Source organism: Pelodiscus sinensis, chromosome 31, assembly GCF_052426305.1.
Source record: "Pelodiscus sinensis isolate ZL-2025 chromosome 31, ASM5242630v1, whole genome shotgun sequence".
NCBI classification, from domain to species: Eukaryota; Metazoa; Chordata; order Testudines; family Trionychidae; genus Pelodiscus; species Pelodiscus sinensis.
The window spans coordinates 14,382,606-14,398,694 of record NC_143082.1 but is presented as its reverse complement, the minus strand read 5'-3'; the positions used below and the strand labels follow the sequence as shown (position 1 = coordinate 14,398,694).

General features: G+C 53.1%; 1 protein-coding gene across 3 annotated transcripts; it reads right to left on the bottom strand.

Annotated features, from left to right (window-relative positions):
* Nucleotides 1-412: 412 nt before the first annotated feature.
* Nucleotides 413-12,953, bottom strand: LETMD1 (LETM1 domain containing 1). Of its 3 annotated transcripts, none has more exons than XM_075901699.2 (9): nt 12,795-12,953; nt 10,665-10,816; nt 8,806-8,921; nt 7,932-8,014; nt 6,433-6,619; nt 5,481-5,582; nt 4,968-5,120; nt 3,983-4,079; nt 413-1,704 (listed from the first exon to the last, which is right to left on the bottom strand). In XM_075901699.2, the coding sequence occupies exons 1-9, from the start codon at nt 12,914-12,916 to the stop codon at nt 1,634-1,636; spliced, it is 1,083 nt and encodes a 360-aa protein (XP_075757814.1). In that variant the 5' UTR covers nt 12,917-12,953; the 3' UTR covers nt 413-1,633. The 3 variants fall into 3 exon arrangements, with proteins under 3 accessions (XP_075757814.1, XP_025043960.1, XP_025043961.1); XM_025188175.3 differs by lacking the exon at nt 12,795-12,953 and adding an exon at nt 11,675-11,934; XM_025188176.3 differs by lacking the exon at nt 12,795-12,953 and adding an exon at nt 11,636-11,933.
* Between the last annotated feature and the right edge of the window lie 3,136 nt (nt 12,954-16,089).

Sequence of the window (16,089 nt, the reverse complement as noted above, 5' to 3'; positions counted from 1 at the left end):
GCCTGGGGGGAGATTACCTCTGAGCAGGGACTGTTTGACCCTAATTGGAGCAGATGTGCTCTGGTGGAAATGCGGGAGCTCACTTCTCTTGGTAAGTCGCCCTGCCACGCCTCCAGGAACTGCACGCAGCGTGGTCAGTCTGTTTGCTGAAGACCTGCTAAGTTTATTTCCAGCTAAACAGGCTGTTTACTCCAACTGCAGAGTAACCTCTTCTGGTTGATTAATGGGACATAGTCTATGAAAATTAGGCTAGCGGGGCTTTTTGATGCTAGGGATTAGTCCCCCTAGATGTAGCCTGTGGCTTTACAATCTGAGAGCAGGGCTCCAGTCTCCACCCTCTTAGAGTTGCCCAGAGCTGGGAGACTAACTGGACGCTTCCACAGGTTCTCGTTTTAAAAATGCACCAGAGCCCTTCCATGAGCTGTTGTCTTTAATGGAATATTTACGTAACGGTACCACAGACTGAAGACCAACGTTTCATGCATTTTACTGCCATAAATAACTTAAGACATTAAAGTAACTTTTTAAACATCTTAAACTCAACTTGCAGCCTCTGTCGTGAGGTGAAGCGCACAGGGATGGAACTCCTGTGGCCCGAATTCTGGCACCCAAATGCTCTCCCGCAGCAGGAAGTTTGGGTCTAAAAACCAACTGGGCAGGAATGAAGCTGAGACTGTCTCCTCAACAAGCCAGTGCTGGGTAGCACTTATTTCCATGGCAACAGGCTCTAGGCCAGTGGTTCCAGAGAGGGACACCAAGGGGCATGTATACGAATTGGTCTGCGCCTCAGGCTAACTTAGAGGGGCCAAGTCTAACGGGTGCAAGTCTCTTCCCAGAGAGGAAAGGCCACAGTTCGAGCATTAACGGGGCACTGCTGGGAACTCAAAAGGCAACAAACCACACACACAGATGCTCAACATTAAGACGTCTCACTGGCCAAAGGGACACGGTAATGTACTGAGTCCCAGGCAGCGAGGGCGTTCCGCCCACAGCGCCGCCTCGTCAAATTCATGTTATTCCTAAAACAACATAGTGAATAAAGTCATAACAGCTTAACGGGAAAAACACCAAAGAGCATGGCCCCAGACTGGGGTCTCTTCAAGTGCTGGAGCAACAAGGAACTAGCTAGACAATGCCCACGGCTGGACGTTACCAGTGGTAGCCTCCAGGGGGAACCCTGCCAATCCAGAGGAGACGCGCTCTCAGCTGGACAGGATTACATTTAAAGTGCCATAGTTTAAGAGGCTATCGCCAAGCTAAGCCTCCTGGCTGTGTCCCAACACAGCTGCTCCCTTCTGGAAAGTGACAGGGAACAGCAGGGACCAGAACTGCGAGTCACTTCCACCCCCAGCAGGGGTCAGCGTGACGCAAACCCCATGGAATCGAAATCGTGTCGAGGAGCCAAAGCAGGTTGTTGCTCTTGGGAAGCGGGTGGCTCAAGTAACGATGCTTGCAGGGCTGAGGAAGGGTTTTACTCTCGGCCGCTGCCCTGGATAGCGCTGGGGCAGCAGAGGAGGAGTTCCTTGCTACATTCCAGCCCCCTCCTGCACAGCAAACAAAACAACCCTGCTGCCACCAGCAGCGCTACAAACAGGTTGACAGTTGAAGCGGGTGCTTGCCTGCCACGCGGCCGTCACTCCTTAGCCCCCAGGTAGTTGGTGGACAGCAAGACCATGCTGTGCGCCAAGAGCGAGACCTCTGAATCTGAAACACAAAGTCATGTTCATTGGACACCTCCAGAGCCAGCTCTCTGAAGTGCCCGGCTTGCTACTGCTGGCAGGCACCTCGGTCCTAGTAGAAGGCATTTCCAGAGGTGGAAGGAATCAGCAGCAGGTGCCAGCTAAAGTAACCAGCCATTTTATCCTTGGTTTACAGTAAAGGCTCCCAGGATGGCTGGCCAACGGACAGTGGTGGGACGCAGAAGTTAGCAGGCCCCTGTGGCAGCTGCTCTGTCCCCCGCTAGCCACAGCAGCATACAGGTGGTCTAGAGAGAGGGTTCTTGGACCTCCAGCTCTGCATTGTGCACCTGTGATGTTAGGAACCCTATTTGCCCCTTGGTGGTAGGACATTCGTCCCCCACAAACAATGCAGCAGCTGGACGCTCAGCCTCGTGTTTCGCCAGCACTGTCTGCACAAGGCCAATGCCCTAGCACCAAAGCCCCTACGAGGAAGGGATAACGCCTCCACACTAGAATGGCCCAAGGCGGGGGGGAGCAGGTTCTGCAGCCAGGACCCAGCCCACACACCCAGGACCCGTTTGAACCCCTGCTTCTTGCTAGCCGGCAGAGGAAACAGCGGCTGCGTCTAGACTGGCATGATTTTCCGGAAATGCTTTTAATGGAAAAGTTTTCCGTTAAAAGCATTTTTGGAACAGAGCGTCTAGATTGGCACGGATGCTTTTCCGCAAAAGCACTTTTTGTGGAAAAGCGTCCGTGGCCAATCTAGACGCGCTTTTCCGCAAAAAAGCCCCGATCGCCATTTTCACGATCAGGGCTTTTTTGCGGAAAACAAATCTGACCTGTCTACACTGGCCCCTTTGCCCAAAAGGGACTTTTGCCTGAACGGGAGCAGAATAGTATTTCCGCAAGAAGCTCTGATTTCTTACAGTAGGAAGTCAGTGCTTTTGCGGAAATTCAAGCGGCCAGTGTAGACAGCTGGCAAGTTTTTCCGGAAAAGCGGCTGATTTTCCGGAAAAACTGGCCAGTCTAGACACAGCCAGCATGTTTGCCAAAGCAAGAGTTGCCTCTGGCTGCAATACACCCTGCACTGAGAGAACTACAGGCCCCACCCCAGCATCTAGGCCAGAGGTAGACGCCGGGCCCCTGCTGTAGGACCAGCTGACACCCGTTACGCTTTTCTGTACCAGTCTGAGCGACTCTCCAGCCAGAGGGCAGCCAGCCTGCCTAGCCCCTTCCCTTAGGGCAGCTGGGATTCAACAGAACGCAGGGTCCTAAACCCTTTGCCCCATTCCTAGAAGCTTTAAAACTCCAGCGCTGCTTCCCCAAAACCTGACAGCTTGTGAGGGAGAAGATGGCAGCAGGTAACTGGGCCTGGCAAGCTCCCACCTGCCAGGTGAGATCTCGTGGGCTGAGAGTCTCTCGTGCCTCATGGGCCAGAGCATGCGTCTATAGCCAGCAGGCACGTGTCAGAACTTACTTTTAACTAAAGCTTCTGGCGCTGCCCAGGTCATGCCCGGGGGAGGGGGAGTTCAGCCTTGCTTTTGGAAGCTAAGGCAGAGCCCAGCTCCTCTCGAGCTAGTTGAGAGGTTAGAATTATACCACGTGGACTGAACCCATTAACGGGGGAGGCCCGGTTCCCCCGGGATACAGCAAGCGTTGAAACATGCCGCATTTAGACTGCGGCGCTCTTGGGTGCGTGCTGCCTGGCCACTCGGGCTTTCTAGTGCTCATCGCAGCCAAATAACCCCAGAAGTTGCAGCTACGGCGCTGGCCCGGCCCAGGGGGAGCTGTCGATTTTTCTCCTCATGCTGAGAAAGTTGTGGGAAAGTTTCTCTTCTCCGGGTCCCTGCCCTCGGGAGTGTGAGCCACCGCGGAGGGTGCTGCTGTGTGATCTCTCTCCCCTCCGTTAAAACCCAGCATGACCTGTGCTCTCGAGCCAAAGGGTTTCAGTGGGGATGGGGCGGCGGGGGGTTGTCTCAGGCCATCAGACCAAACCCCTCACAGCTCAACACCCACCCAGACCCTCGAGCTAGGGTCAAGGTCTCTCCTAAGCGTGAACAATTCAGCTGCTCCACCTCCAAACAGAGCGGCTGAAATGTGAACCTGTGGCTGCAGGGACCCCAGGAATTTCAGAGCTGAGGTCTGGCCCCCTCCCGGGCCGGCAGTCAGCAAGCCCTTCGGCTCCACAGATCGGGGCGTAACTGCAGGCGCGGTCAGAGGCCGGCCCGACGGGATTCTCCCTGCGCACGAGCGCCCCGTTTACAGCCCGGAGACGGCCGCCTGGCTGAGCGTCCCCCTCTCACCTTTCAGCTCACAGGACAGCTGCAGCCATTGCTTCAGCCACTTCTGGCACTCCGAGGGGCTGAGGTGGGTGGAGTTCAGGCCACGGACGTAACAAGCCTGACGGGCAGAGGAGACAAAAGGAAGCGTCACAGCAGGTGTGTGCAGACAGGAGCTTGTTTCGGGGCAGCGCTGAGCACAAGGGGCTGCAGTCCAGACTGAGGCAACAGGGAAGTGCAGCCCAGGAAAGAAGGGATAAAAATGGCTTTAAACCATGGGCTGCCCTGGGCCCCAGTCAAAGTTAGAGCAGCCCCACAGCCTAGACTTGCCAGCCTGTTCCAGCTGCTCTCCTGCCACCCCTAGCGTGACCGTATGCTGGAGACTGAGGAGCCGTCATGTCATCCAGCCCTGCTCTGGCCCTCCCCTCGTGGCTGCTTCCCCTCCCTGTGCTGCTCTAACACTCTAGATTCACACGAGATGGCGGGGGAGACGCTTCCCGCCGTAGGACACGCGTATAACCCCGGCCCTCGGCTCCAACCCGCCCTCTGCCCAGGCAGGCTTATTTGTGGGGCCCAGGCGTAGCATAGCTATCCTCCCCTCCCCCCCACATGCACCTTCAGCCAGTTCTTGGCTCACAGGGCAGCTCTGGAGCTGAGCAATTGAAACTGACTCACTTTCCCCTCTTCTCCTGCACTAGCTAAGCAGCAGAGCAAACTGGTCCTGGCTCTGGGATCTGGATTGCAGCGGTAGCTTCTGTCAGGAGCACGGGATCAGGGCCTAAGTTATCCGCAGGGATCTGAGCCTCAACAATATGTATTTGGTGTATGCGGAACAGGAGAAACAGTGACTGGTTCCCAGCATGTCCTCCCGCCTCCCCCCAAGAAACTGGCCTGCAAGGCTCTGTGCTCAGGCGCGAGAGAAACCCTACAGTATCGAGTCCTCCCCAGCAGCATTCTGGGAGCCTCCTGTTTTTCTAAGCTAGCCAGCGCAGGGCGTGGACTCGCTCACCATTTTCACCTCCTCCTCAGACAGGTCGCTCACTCCCAGCTTCAGCAAGGCTCGGTCCAGGTGCTGCAGCTCCACCAGATGGCTCTGCAGCCGGTATCTCAAGAAGAGGCTCGGCAGGTGGGGCGTCAGGAACAGGACGCGGCTCAAGGCTTTCTGAGGCGGGACGGGGGAAAAAGTGGGAAGTCGCGAGGCAGCTGGGATAGCGGGCAACACAGAGCTACAAGAGCCAAGGCAGCCCTGGGCTCCGATCTCGGCTGAGCTATGGGCGATGAGCCTCCTTGCAGGCTCAGGACAGGAGAGGAGGTTGTTCTCAGCTAAGAGCATCTCCCTTGCCCAAACCTCTCAGCCGTGCTGAGGTCGCCTTCAAGCAGTGAGCAGAAGGGAGCGTCAAACAGAAGCCCTGCACAGCGAGATGCTGCGTGGCCTTCGGAGTGCCCCACGCTGCCTTCGTCCTCAGCACGGGGCCAGCTCCTTCACCACTAGCCCGGGCAGCCTCCGCGGGGAGGCACTTACCACTTGGCAAATGCGCAGCCGTTGCAGGCTCAGGGGATGTCCCGAAAACAAGCTTCTCACAGCCAGGAGTTTCGCCACCTCGGGATGGGAGCCGCCCTGCACCTTGGAGAGCCAGATTGGGGTGTTCTGATTAGAGACCTTGATACGCATGGGCAAATGATTCATCAGACCTCATCTACTGCCGTCTCCGCAGGACCCCTGTAAATCCCTCCTGGCCCAAAAGGCAGGTCACTGACCTAGTTCTCTTGGGATGCCAAGTATGGCCAGCCCACAAATGCCCCTCTTCTTGGACAGTGCTTTGGAGCAGCAAGTCTGGGTGACCCCTCCCACCCCCTGACGTTCTCTCACCAGACCAATGCAACCGGGACCCTTTTTTTGCTTCTCACTTGTAAGGCATCTTCCACCTCCCCAACTGGGCTCCTGAGTGCTGGTAACACAAAGGCAGCCTTTCTACTGCGTAAGGACCTTTGAAATTCATCTCTCCTTCCTTAGGGCTGAATAGATCCAGGTGGTTTCCTTTTGGTGGGGTTGGAACAGCGAAAATCCAGAGGGATTTGTCTGCCCAGGGACAGCAAGTGAAGCCAAGGAAGTTTGGAAGGCAAGAAACTAAGGCTAGCTGTCCTTAAAAAGGATTTGAGACCAAGGATGGCCCAGGAACATAGCCCCAATCCCCGTCACCATCACAGACGGAGTCCTAGGCCCACTGGCTGTGAAATCAATTCTAGCAAACTTGATATTTCAGATGTAAAAAAATCCCTCCAAAACGATGGGCCAAATCCCGGGGTGGGGGGTGGTTTGTATCGAGTACAGTGGAGCGCACAATCTGATCCCAGGTCCTGACAAGGCTAACTCAGCAGCCGGTGAGGCGATCAGCGAATGATGCGAAGCAGCTGCCGTTACGGTGTTCTACAGCAGCCGACCCCTAGGGTCCAGGAAGCCCTGCGGCACATACCTTGATGCAGAGCTCTTGCATCTGGTTTCGGAGCTTCTGGTCGGCTAGAAAGCGAGTCACCTGCTCCAAGCTGTCCATTATGTCTGGGTACACCTCTCTCCGCATACCGTGATAAATGTTCAGGAACTCAGACTGCTGCTTCGGCGTCCAGAAATGACGTATCAACAGTTGCCTTGGGAACAAGTACCTTGGAAAGCAAAGGGCAGCCAGAGGTGACACATGGCGCTTCACGGGCAGGGACACGGCAGATGCACATGGTCCAACAGGCTCACGCTCGGCAGTCGCAGGCCAAGCAACAGTGCCCTGCCTGTCAGACAGGAGCCGTGCCGGGACCTGGCCCTGTGGCTACTGCTTTGCCTGTGCTGTGGCCAACGAGGGCTTGATTCCCAGCTCCTCCTGTCCAGATCTGGGAGTTCCACAGAAGTGCATGCTTGGCCCCTCGCACTAGCAAAAGCTTGCCCCTCTGGCCAGTTAAAGAGCAGCGGGATGAGCGCCACCTGGTCCCATCTGACTTCGGCTGTGCCCCAGGGCCTTGCATGCAGGTGTAAACCTCTCCAGGGCTCCTATGATGCAGGGACCTCGCTGAACGCAAGTCCTTTGTTTATCTAATATCTTATGGACACGATCGGTCACTTGGCTGCACTGTGGCATCGACCCACAGAGCACCATGTAGTCTAGCCAGCAAGGAATTAGCAAGGTTAGATAGCAGGAGAGGCATTCAAGGCAGTTGGGGAGGGGGAGTAGCTGGGGAAAAAATGTCAGCTGGTCTAGACACATGTGAAGAGGCCCTACAGCCAAGGGTCTGCCGGACGGCGTGTAAAGACGTGCTCACATGCTGTAGCGATGAGCATCACATAAATGCCAATAAATATAAAGTTAGAAGGAAGGAACTAATGACTACTGGAGAGAACTAGAATGCAGCAGAAATCTCTTCAGACAAAAATCAATGCTGCCCCAGAACATGCACTAATGTAGTGAGTGCAATGTCCCAGGAGGGCCAAGGCACTGGATTTTTCCAGAGGTTAGTACAGAAATGGGAACTCTAATCTGTACAGAAGGGAGAAATCTGTTCTGGTAGAAAACAGATTCCGTCTAGCTCATACTGTCTGGGTGATGAGTTGTCTGCAGATGAACAAGTTAATGAGGTTTTCCTCTTGTGTTTCCTCGGTTTAGACAAACAACTGAAGAACTACATCAGGAAAAAAAAATCAGGCTCAAACACTTTCCATGAATATCAATGTAGCTTTAACTACTGCAAAAATAGTTTTCAGAGGAACAAAGACAGCTGCTCTGTAATACACCCTCTCATCAGACAGCCAGGAACAGTACACGTGTCAGCTGAGACACAAGAGAAGAAAGGAGCCCCAAGAAAAAGAGCAGTTCTGCTCACTAATCGCTCCCGTTACTTTCTCAGCCTCTGCATGGTCACTGTTCAGGGCCAGGACTCGGCGACAGGCTGGTCCCCAATGATTTAAAGGTTCCGTACAGGACGTACTCACATCAGCACAAAGACCAAGTAGTTGGCGAAAGGTGGAATGGAGAGAAGCCCAATAGGAATGGCCTTGATCAGATCCCTGCGAAACTGAGCAAAAGTTAAAACAACACGGTTATGCACAGAGCACCAGCTACAGCAATGTTAAACAGACCCGGTCGGAGATGGGCCAGCACCATTCAAACCCTGCTCTTCACAAGAAATGCTCTTAAGTGGCAGCAATGTTATAGGCTAAAATAGCGAAGTCAGAGTGGTGGCTTTTCAATCGGGGTGTTTTAAAGTCTGTATCTCGGCAATGGGCAACCTAGGCTAGCGAGCGGAGCCGCACGATTGTCATACCCAAGGTGGTCTCCCAGGATTGGGGCAGTTTTACTAACTTGCGTACCTAGAATTTGCAGGGTGTGCTAACTGAACCGTAGCAGTGCTGTGATTGGATGCACCGGGAGTGCGCGCGCTCACAGCCAAGGTTACGTACAATCAGCACACACCTCACTTCACGTGCCCTTGTTTTACGTGCGTTTCACATGCGTAATAGCAGTAGGAAAAGAAACACTGCTGATTGAAACAAAGGAATCTGGCAACTTGCATGTGGGCAACGGTAAACAAAACGCATCATGGTCACACACAGAACTCCAATAGGCCGCAGATTGCTCAGCGCTGGTGAGCCTTGATTCCTCCCTTCACAGAAAGAAGAGAGACGCGACTCAATGGCAACAGTGGAGCCACCGTTCAGGCCTGGAATCCCAGGGGCATGAAAGTCGCTAGCACAAGCGTGCCAGTTGCGTGGGAGAATGTAGTAAAACGTTTGGTCAGTTCTGAGAAATGCAGTGTAACGTGTATAAACCCGAGCACGAAACAGGAGCCTGAAAGGTGAACCCCACCTGTCTTAGTCTTTCCATCTCTCTGTAGGGAAGCTGATGAAAATCGATCTTTTGAAGAGACATGTTTAACTTTATTCTTCTTATTTCTTTTGCTTCTGAAAACAGTGTCCGAAATCCTGTACAGAATGCAGGTGTTACTTTCAGGCCTGCAGTTGTGCTCTACTTCAGAGGTCCATGGACAATGCCCTTCAGAAGCCTTCACATCTTTATTTCATTTGGCTAGTGAATGGCCCGGTGACGTACAGCACAAGTGGATACATCGTACATTGTCTGATATAACTTTGTGTGGAGAACAGCTTCTAACATAGAGGCTGAGAGTGGAACGAGAACTGAGGCTGGAAAATGTAGATTAACCCAAGCCATCAAAATGTCAGCAGCTCTTCCAATGTTTGCAGCCATCTACAGAATGAGAGACCAGTTTGCCTGACTGATCCAAAACCTTTAGTAGCACCTTCTCAGGTTGTATGACAAAATTTGGCAGTGTATGGGGGGTGGGGGGAGAGGTAGTGTACACGATTACTTATTTCCTCTACACATAGAATTCTGACTTCAAATCAAACCAAAGTGCCAGAGCACATCAAACCGAAGGTCTATCCACTCTGGACTGTTCCCGTGTCAGCTGATGGCAGAGGAAGGTATAAAACTCACAGAATGGACACTTGTGCATTAAGAATTTATGCATCAGAGAAGTTTCTGCCTCTGTACTAGAACATGAGGGCTAACCTCCCTTATGGGCAAGATTTATTAAACGTGTCTAAGAATCTGTCTCTTTGTTCTGTTGAAAAAGCCCCTCTACACATTCACCCTAGAACAGTGGGCATTAGTTTTCTATATGAACAGTGAATTCTTTTTTTCTGAATCTTACAAAGCTCTTGGCTTGGGTCAGTTAACAGCAATGACTTACACAAGTTCATTGTGCATTTTATGAAGCATTTGTTTTCAAAAGAATTAAAAGTATTGATTTTAAATCCATTGCTTTTCAGGTACAGAGGATGAGCCCTTGGTCTTGTAGTGAGACTAAATAACCCTATCTTTTATCCATTTTATGTCAGTTTTTATCTGTCTGCTCTCTACATAATGGGAGCCTTTTTGCTCTTCCCCATATGGAATTGTCATGAGTAGCCAATCACCAAACCTTTCTATTCCTGCTTTATTCTTTTAACAACAGGGTGACTAAAATGACCTTTTTTCAGGGAAGGGTGTCTCCCTATCCCCCTCTTGCTTGGATATACAAGAAACCTTTAAATCTCACAGTTAATATCGAGTCCCAGGAAGCTGGTCCAGCCTATACAAATAGCATTATAGATAAGCCCCCAGAAGGAGGCTATTTGTGATCATCTTGTATAACAGCAGCCATAGGATTTCCTTGAATTAACTCATTTGAACTAGAGCATGTCTTTCAGAAAATATCCAATCTTGATTTAAAACTTGTCAGTAATGGAAAAATCTACCACAACCCTCTGTACATTTTTAACAGTGAAAGTAACAAACAATGTGCTTTATTACCCATTTAAATTTTTTTTGCTTCAACTTCTAATTAGAGTAACTCAGCTACTTCTCTGAAGAGTGAAACTAGTTTGTCTATTTTTTTTGTCCAAGCTGAATGAAATGTACAAAAAGCCAAGATCCATCACAAGTGATAAGAAAATGTTATGTTGAAGGCTCAGCCTTTCAAATGCTTAAGGAACTTGGCTTTGGGGGAAAAAAAAGACACCCTAAAAGCATTATTCATAAAAGACAGAAAAATATAAAATGATTTTTAGTCATACAGTGTCCTTTAGCTAACAAAAAAATAGGCTAAAATCAGTCAACCTTTTCTATAACCAGTAAAAGAAACTATTTCCCCCATCAAAACCTACCTTTCATAAAAGTTGAATACAATAAGTAGAAGCGGGGGAAGGTCCTTTCCAAAAAGCTCTCGTATTTCCCATTGGCATATTTGAATTGTGACATGACAGCAGCAAGGAGAGCTTTGGGGTTTGTCTTTGAAGAGAGGCAGCATGCTGGGTGCCTGCAACAAAAAGTAACTTGCAGAAAAATCTTAAAGGAACCAAGTGATCTTTCTCTACCCTGAAGCTGTAAAGAGAAAAGTACATGTCCTCTAGCAAAGCCCTGTGGGGATGTAGGCTTGAGCTGAAGTCATCTGATGTAAAGCCTCAGTAGCGGTGCCAAAAAAGCAACAACCACCCCCCAGTCTCACAGTGAGGAAAACAGGACAAAACACTATAGGGATTGCATTTTTGATGGGCACCGGTAACAAAGAATCTGTGGGCCAAATTCTGTTCTCAGGTGAACCTGTGCGCCACCGCCTTCAGAGTCACTCTTGTTGCATTTGTGCAACTGAGGACAGAATTTAGCCCCATAATTGCATCTTAGCTCACAATTCTGCTATGAGTCCAACTCTTCTAGAGCAGTCTTGGCCTCTGCAGGGCCAACCGACATAATCAGATGCTTCTGATTTACACCAGTGTGAGCGAGAGACTGGTTCGGTCCATTGTGAGTGGAATGGAAACCAAATAGTCTCCTAAAGAAATCGTTACAAAAGAGTCACATGAAGCGTCAGTAGCTTCTAAGTGTGTTGGCTGAGGTGCCCCTCTCCACCAAGTAGGCCTGAGCTACGTGATGCCAGCTAATGAGCACCCAGCAGCAGCAGGGAGATGCAGCCAAGCAAGAAGCAGTCACCCCCGAAACCATCTGGAAAAAAGCCTGCAATCCAAAGATTCAGACGGTATCAGCTGCCAAACCCTCCCCTAGCACCACAACCCAATCCCAAGGTAGTAAACCCGCACGGCTGATGTGAAAAGGCAGGAGCCAGTGAGCACAACTCAACTGGCAACAAGGGTCCTCTAGGAAATGGGGAGCCAACTACCACAGCCAGCCTGGCACGGTGGGCGCAGGTGGACGAAGGCAGCAGGTACAGCTGAGCTGACAACGTGGGGCTGTCCGCATGGAGGGAAAGGGCCAGTGGGCACGGCTGTCATAGAGGGACTGGGTCCAGAGGGGGAAGGGCTGATGGGAATGGCTGGCACCAGGGCAGAGACAGACAGCATGGCTATCGGGGGCAGGCTGGGGGCAGAGAGAACTGCCAATGGGCATAGCTGGCACTGGGGGAGGGCCGAGGGGCACTGGGGGAGGCTCAGGGCTGGCATGGGGGGCAATGCAGAGGGGGGAGGGGCAGGGTTGGCACTGGAAGGTGCAGAGGGGGAGGGGCAGGGCTGACATGGGGGGTACAGAGGGGGGAGGCTCAGGGCTGGCACGGGGGGCAATGCAGAGGGGGGAGGGGCAGGGCTGGCACTGGGAGGTGCAGAGGGGGGAGGGTCGAGGGGCACTGGGGGGTGCAGAGGGGAGGATTGAGGGGCACGGGGGGTGCAGAGGCGGAGGGGTAGGGCTGGCACTGGGCAGGTTCGGGGGGGAGGGGCAGGGCTGGCACTGGGCGGGTTCGGGGGGGAGGGGCAGGGCTGGCACTGGGGGGCATCGGGGGGGAGGGGCAGAGGGGGGAGGGGGGGATGCAGAGGGGGAGGGGCAGGGCAGGCACTGGGTGGGTTCGGGGGGGAGGGGCAGGGCTGGCACTGGGGGGATGCAGAGGGGGAGGGGCAGGGCTGGCACTGGGTGGGTTCGGGGGGAGGGGCAGGGCTGGCACTGGGGGGATGCAGAGGGGGAGGGGCAGGGCTGGCACTGGGGGGGTGCAGGGGGGGAGGGGCAGGGCTGGCACTGGGGGGTGCAGAGGGGGAGGGGCAGGGCTGGCACTGGGCGGGTGGGGGGGGAGGGGCAGGGCTGGCACTGGGAGGCGGGGTGCAGAGGGGGGAGGGCCCGTTGGCGGCACAGCTAAGCCGTCACCATGGAGACAGCCAGGAGACGGGGGGAGGGGTCAACGGCCACAACAGGTAGCGAGGGGCGGGGCCAACGGACACTCCCCCTGCCCGCGGGACGCTGAGGGGGGAGGGGCCAACGGCCCGTGGGGGGGGGGGTTCCGGCCCCGCCGAACGCACCTCAGCGCCCTCCAGGCGGGGCCCGGCTCGGGGCGGCGCAGGCCGGTGGCGGGGACGGGCCCGAGGCCCAGGAGCCCCCCGGGCAGACCCCCCCGGCAACAGCCCAGTCTGGACAGCGCCATCTTGGCAACAGCGCAAAGGTCATCCCTAAGGGCCAAAGGGCAAAGGTTACCGCGCGCCGGGGCAGGCCCGAGAGCTGATTGGCTGGAATCTCTACCACTATAAGGCGGGGCCGCCCCGCCCATCGGCTTCCACGTGACTATAGGCGGACGTGCCGCCAGAACACGTGACTATAGGCGGAAGTGAGGGATAGGGAGCCTTCTCCACCCCCCTCCCCCACCCACACAGAGGGGGAGGGAGCTGGAGGAAAGCGGAAGCTGGGGCTGAGCCACCCTCCCTGCTGCAGGCCCCCTCCCCAGCCGGGGGGTAGGGGTGGCAGCCATGTGCCCCAGCAGGGGAGGGGCAAATAGCCAGGCCAGGCCTCACCCCCTCTTATTAGGCAAGAAGGGAGGGGGCAAGTCACCCCCTACAGGGATGGGGGAGGTACATTGGCCCTTATCCCCTCCCAAGGCAGAGGAAGCATGAGCCAGGCCCCCTCTAGTGCATGTGGCTCCTGCTACAGCAAATCCTGCCCCCACTGGCCATGTCTACACTCACAGGCTATGTCTAGACTGGCAAGCTTTTCCGCAAAAGTGGGTGCTTTTGCGGAAAAACTTGCCAGCTGTCTACACTGGCCACTTGATTTTGCGCAAAAGCACTGACTTTCTACTGTCTGAAATCAGCGCTTCTTGCGCCAATGCTAGGCTGCTCCCGTTTGGGCAAAACCCCTTTTCCGGAAATCCTTTTGCGCAAAAGGGCCAGTGTAGACAGCTGAAAACTGTTGTGCGCAAAAAAGCCCCGATGGCGAAAATGGCGATCGGGGCTTTCTTGCACAAAACCGCGTCGAGATTAGCACGGACGCTTTTTCGCAAAAAGTACTTTTGCAGAAAAGCGTCCGTGCCAAGCTAGACACTCTTTTTCCGCAAATGCTTTTAACCCTAAGTGTGGAATATCGCTGAGCCTCATTTGCATACCTAATGAGCTGCCATTTTTGCAGAAGAGGCTCTTGCGCCAGAAGGAGCTGTCTGCACTGCCCCTTCTCGTGCAAGAAAACCCTCTTGGGCAGGAGCCGCTCTTCCTGAAAATAATCGGCGTAGCAGCATTGCACAAGAGGGTTTTACTTGCACAAGAAGGGGCTGTGTAGTCATAGCCACTGAGTGCCGTGCCCATCGCTTTGCTTCGCGGCCCCCTGGGGAAGAACCAGTATCTGCCTAACGGGCAGTGAGAGCCTCATGCCTGTGCAAGGATTGGGAGGCTCTGGGCCCTCCTGTATCCCGCTTGCCACCCCGCATCGCCAGCCATGCAGCTTTACTGACTTGCCAACTTCCGTCAATCTAGGCACTGCTGCTCCAGGAGAAACTCTCCTTCCATCATTACAGGAAACATCCATGTGACGGCATTACAGTGGCATATGTGCCGCACTGACACTGTGCAGCTGTAATGCCCATAATGTAGCTGGCCTGTCTCTTGAATGTTGTGGAACGTGTCCTACGTGCACTTCAAGCCTTGTGTAAATGCACTCCTAGGACTGTGGAGACCAAAGGTATCTGTCCTCTTCGCACTTTGCCAGCACGTATACAGCCAGCCATGCCAAAAGATAAGTCAAGATTTATGCCTGTGCAACCTGAGGCTACTGGGGCAGGGAGCTGGGGGCGGGGTTAGTCCCTGAAGGAACTGGATGTCTTTAGCAGCATCTTTATACATCATTCCCCTGACTTCAAAAGGTAAGTTCTGTCACACACGTTGGGTAACCAGACATCCTGATATTAGGGGCTTTGACTTACATATGTGACTCTACCGACCCCACCCAAAAAAAGTGTCCCAGTTTTTCACACCTGTGAACAGTCCGTTCACCCTGTGTCCACACCAGGGATGTAAAATCACGTTTAATCAGTTAACTGGTTAAACCTTAGATTTTTACCAATTAATCGATTAAGCACAATGTGGGGCTGCCGCCGCCTCCACTAACCCAGCCCGGGGCTCCCAAGTCTGTGCGGGGCTACTGGCTCCTGCCCCAGCCCACTATGCAACGGGGCCAGTGGGGCTCAAGCAACCCTCTACCATCAGCAAGCTGTGGCCGGGGGTCTGCTCCCAAGAGCTGATTAACTGTGTAATCAACCTGTGGAACTCCTTGTCAGAGGAGGCGGTGAAGGCTAGGAATATAACAGTTTAAAGAGAAGCTAGATCATTTCATGGAGGTTAGGTCCATAAAAGGCTATTAGCCAGGGGATAAAATGGTGTCCCTGGCCTCTGTTTGTCAGAGGCTGGAGATGGATGGCACAAGACAAATCGCTTGATCATTGTCTTCGGTCCACCCTTTCTGGGGCACCTGGTGCTGGCCACCGTCAGCAGACAGGCTACTGGGCTAGATGGACCTTTGGTCTGACCCAGTACGGCCATTCTTATTTTCTTATGTTCTTATTACCTGGTAGGCATCACCCAGTAATGGTGATTCTTACTGAATAACTAGTTAAATGGTTACCCTTTCATATCCGTGGGCCACATAAGAATGTGAGACTCTTCTCTAGTGGCCCTGGGTGTGATACTGTAAAAACTGCTGAGCTAAATAATATCTCCAGGAATTTTTGAGACTTCCAAGATCTTTCCTCCTCCTAACAATTCCTAACCCACCTGTGAAACATTCTCCTCCGTTCTCCATGAGTTCTTCTTCCTGTCCGAAGAACTCATGGAGTCCCTCTCCATCTCTTTCCTTGTTTCTGCCTGGTCTCCTTGGTTACCTCAACTCTCTTTAGATGTGGGTTTTTTTCCTCTTGTTCTCTAGTGTGAATAAAGCGGATGGCTGAATGCAGTGGCACCAGGGCCTAGCCTGCAATGGGTACTATGCAAATACCAACTGTATATCTTATACACCAAACGCCTACGTCCCTTGATGGACAGGCCCTGCTTTTCTCAAATGAGACACACTGTGCCGGTCTTGCACAAGACCCTTTGGTCTGTTAGCACTGTTTTCAGGAAGTGGTGTTGTCGGTTTGAATTGTTCTGGGATATTCTAACTAACAATTAATTAGCACTTCAGTGGCATTTTTTTTTAAATTTTCAGTGAGCTTTACATTCCCTAAGCAATTCACAGACTTCTGACGAAGTTAGCCGCTGTTCTCCCCATTTTATAAGGCAGAGAGGTGAAATAGCGTGTCCATGGTCACAGAAGGGAATCAGTATCCGAGCCAGATGTGGC

Bases quoted from the DNA above. Each gene is read 5' to 3' on its own strand.
- LETMD1 (XM_025188175.3), bottom strand. From the start codon at position 11,901: ATGCCCATTGGCAGTTCTCTCTGCCCCCAGCCTGCCCCCGATAGCCAT. The intron at 5,583-6,432 runs GTATGTGCCGCA...TGGCTCTCCAAG, and splicing joins TGCAAGAGCTCTGCATCAAG to GTGCAGGGCGGCTCCCATCC. The intron at 5,121-5,480 runs GTAAGTGCCTCC...GTCCCGCCTCAG, and splicing joins GGCTGCGCATTTGCCAAGTG to AAAGCCTTGAGCCGCGTCCT.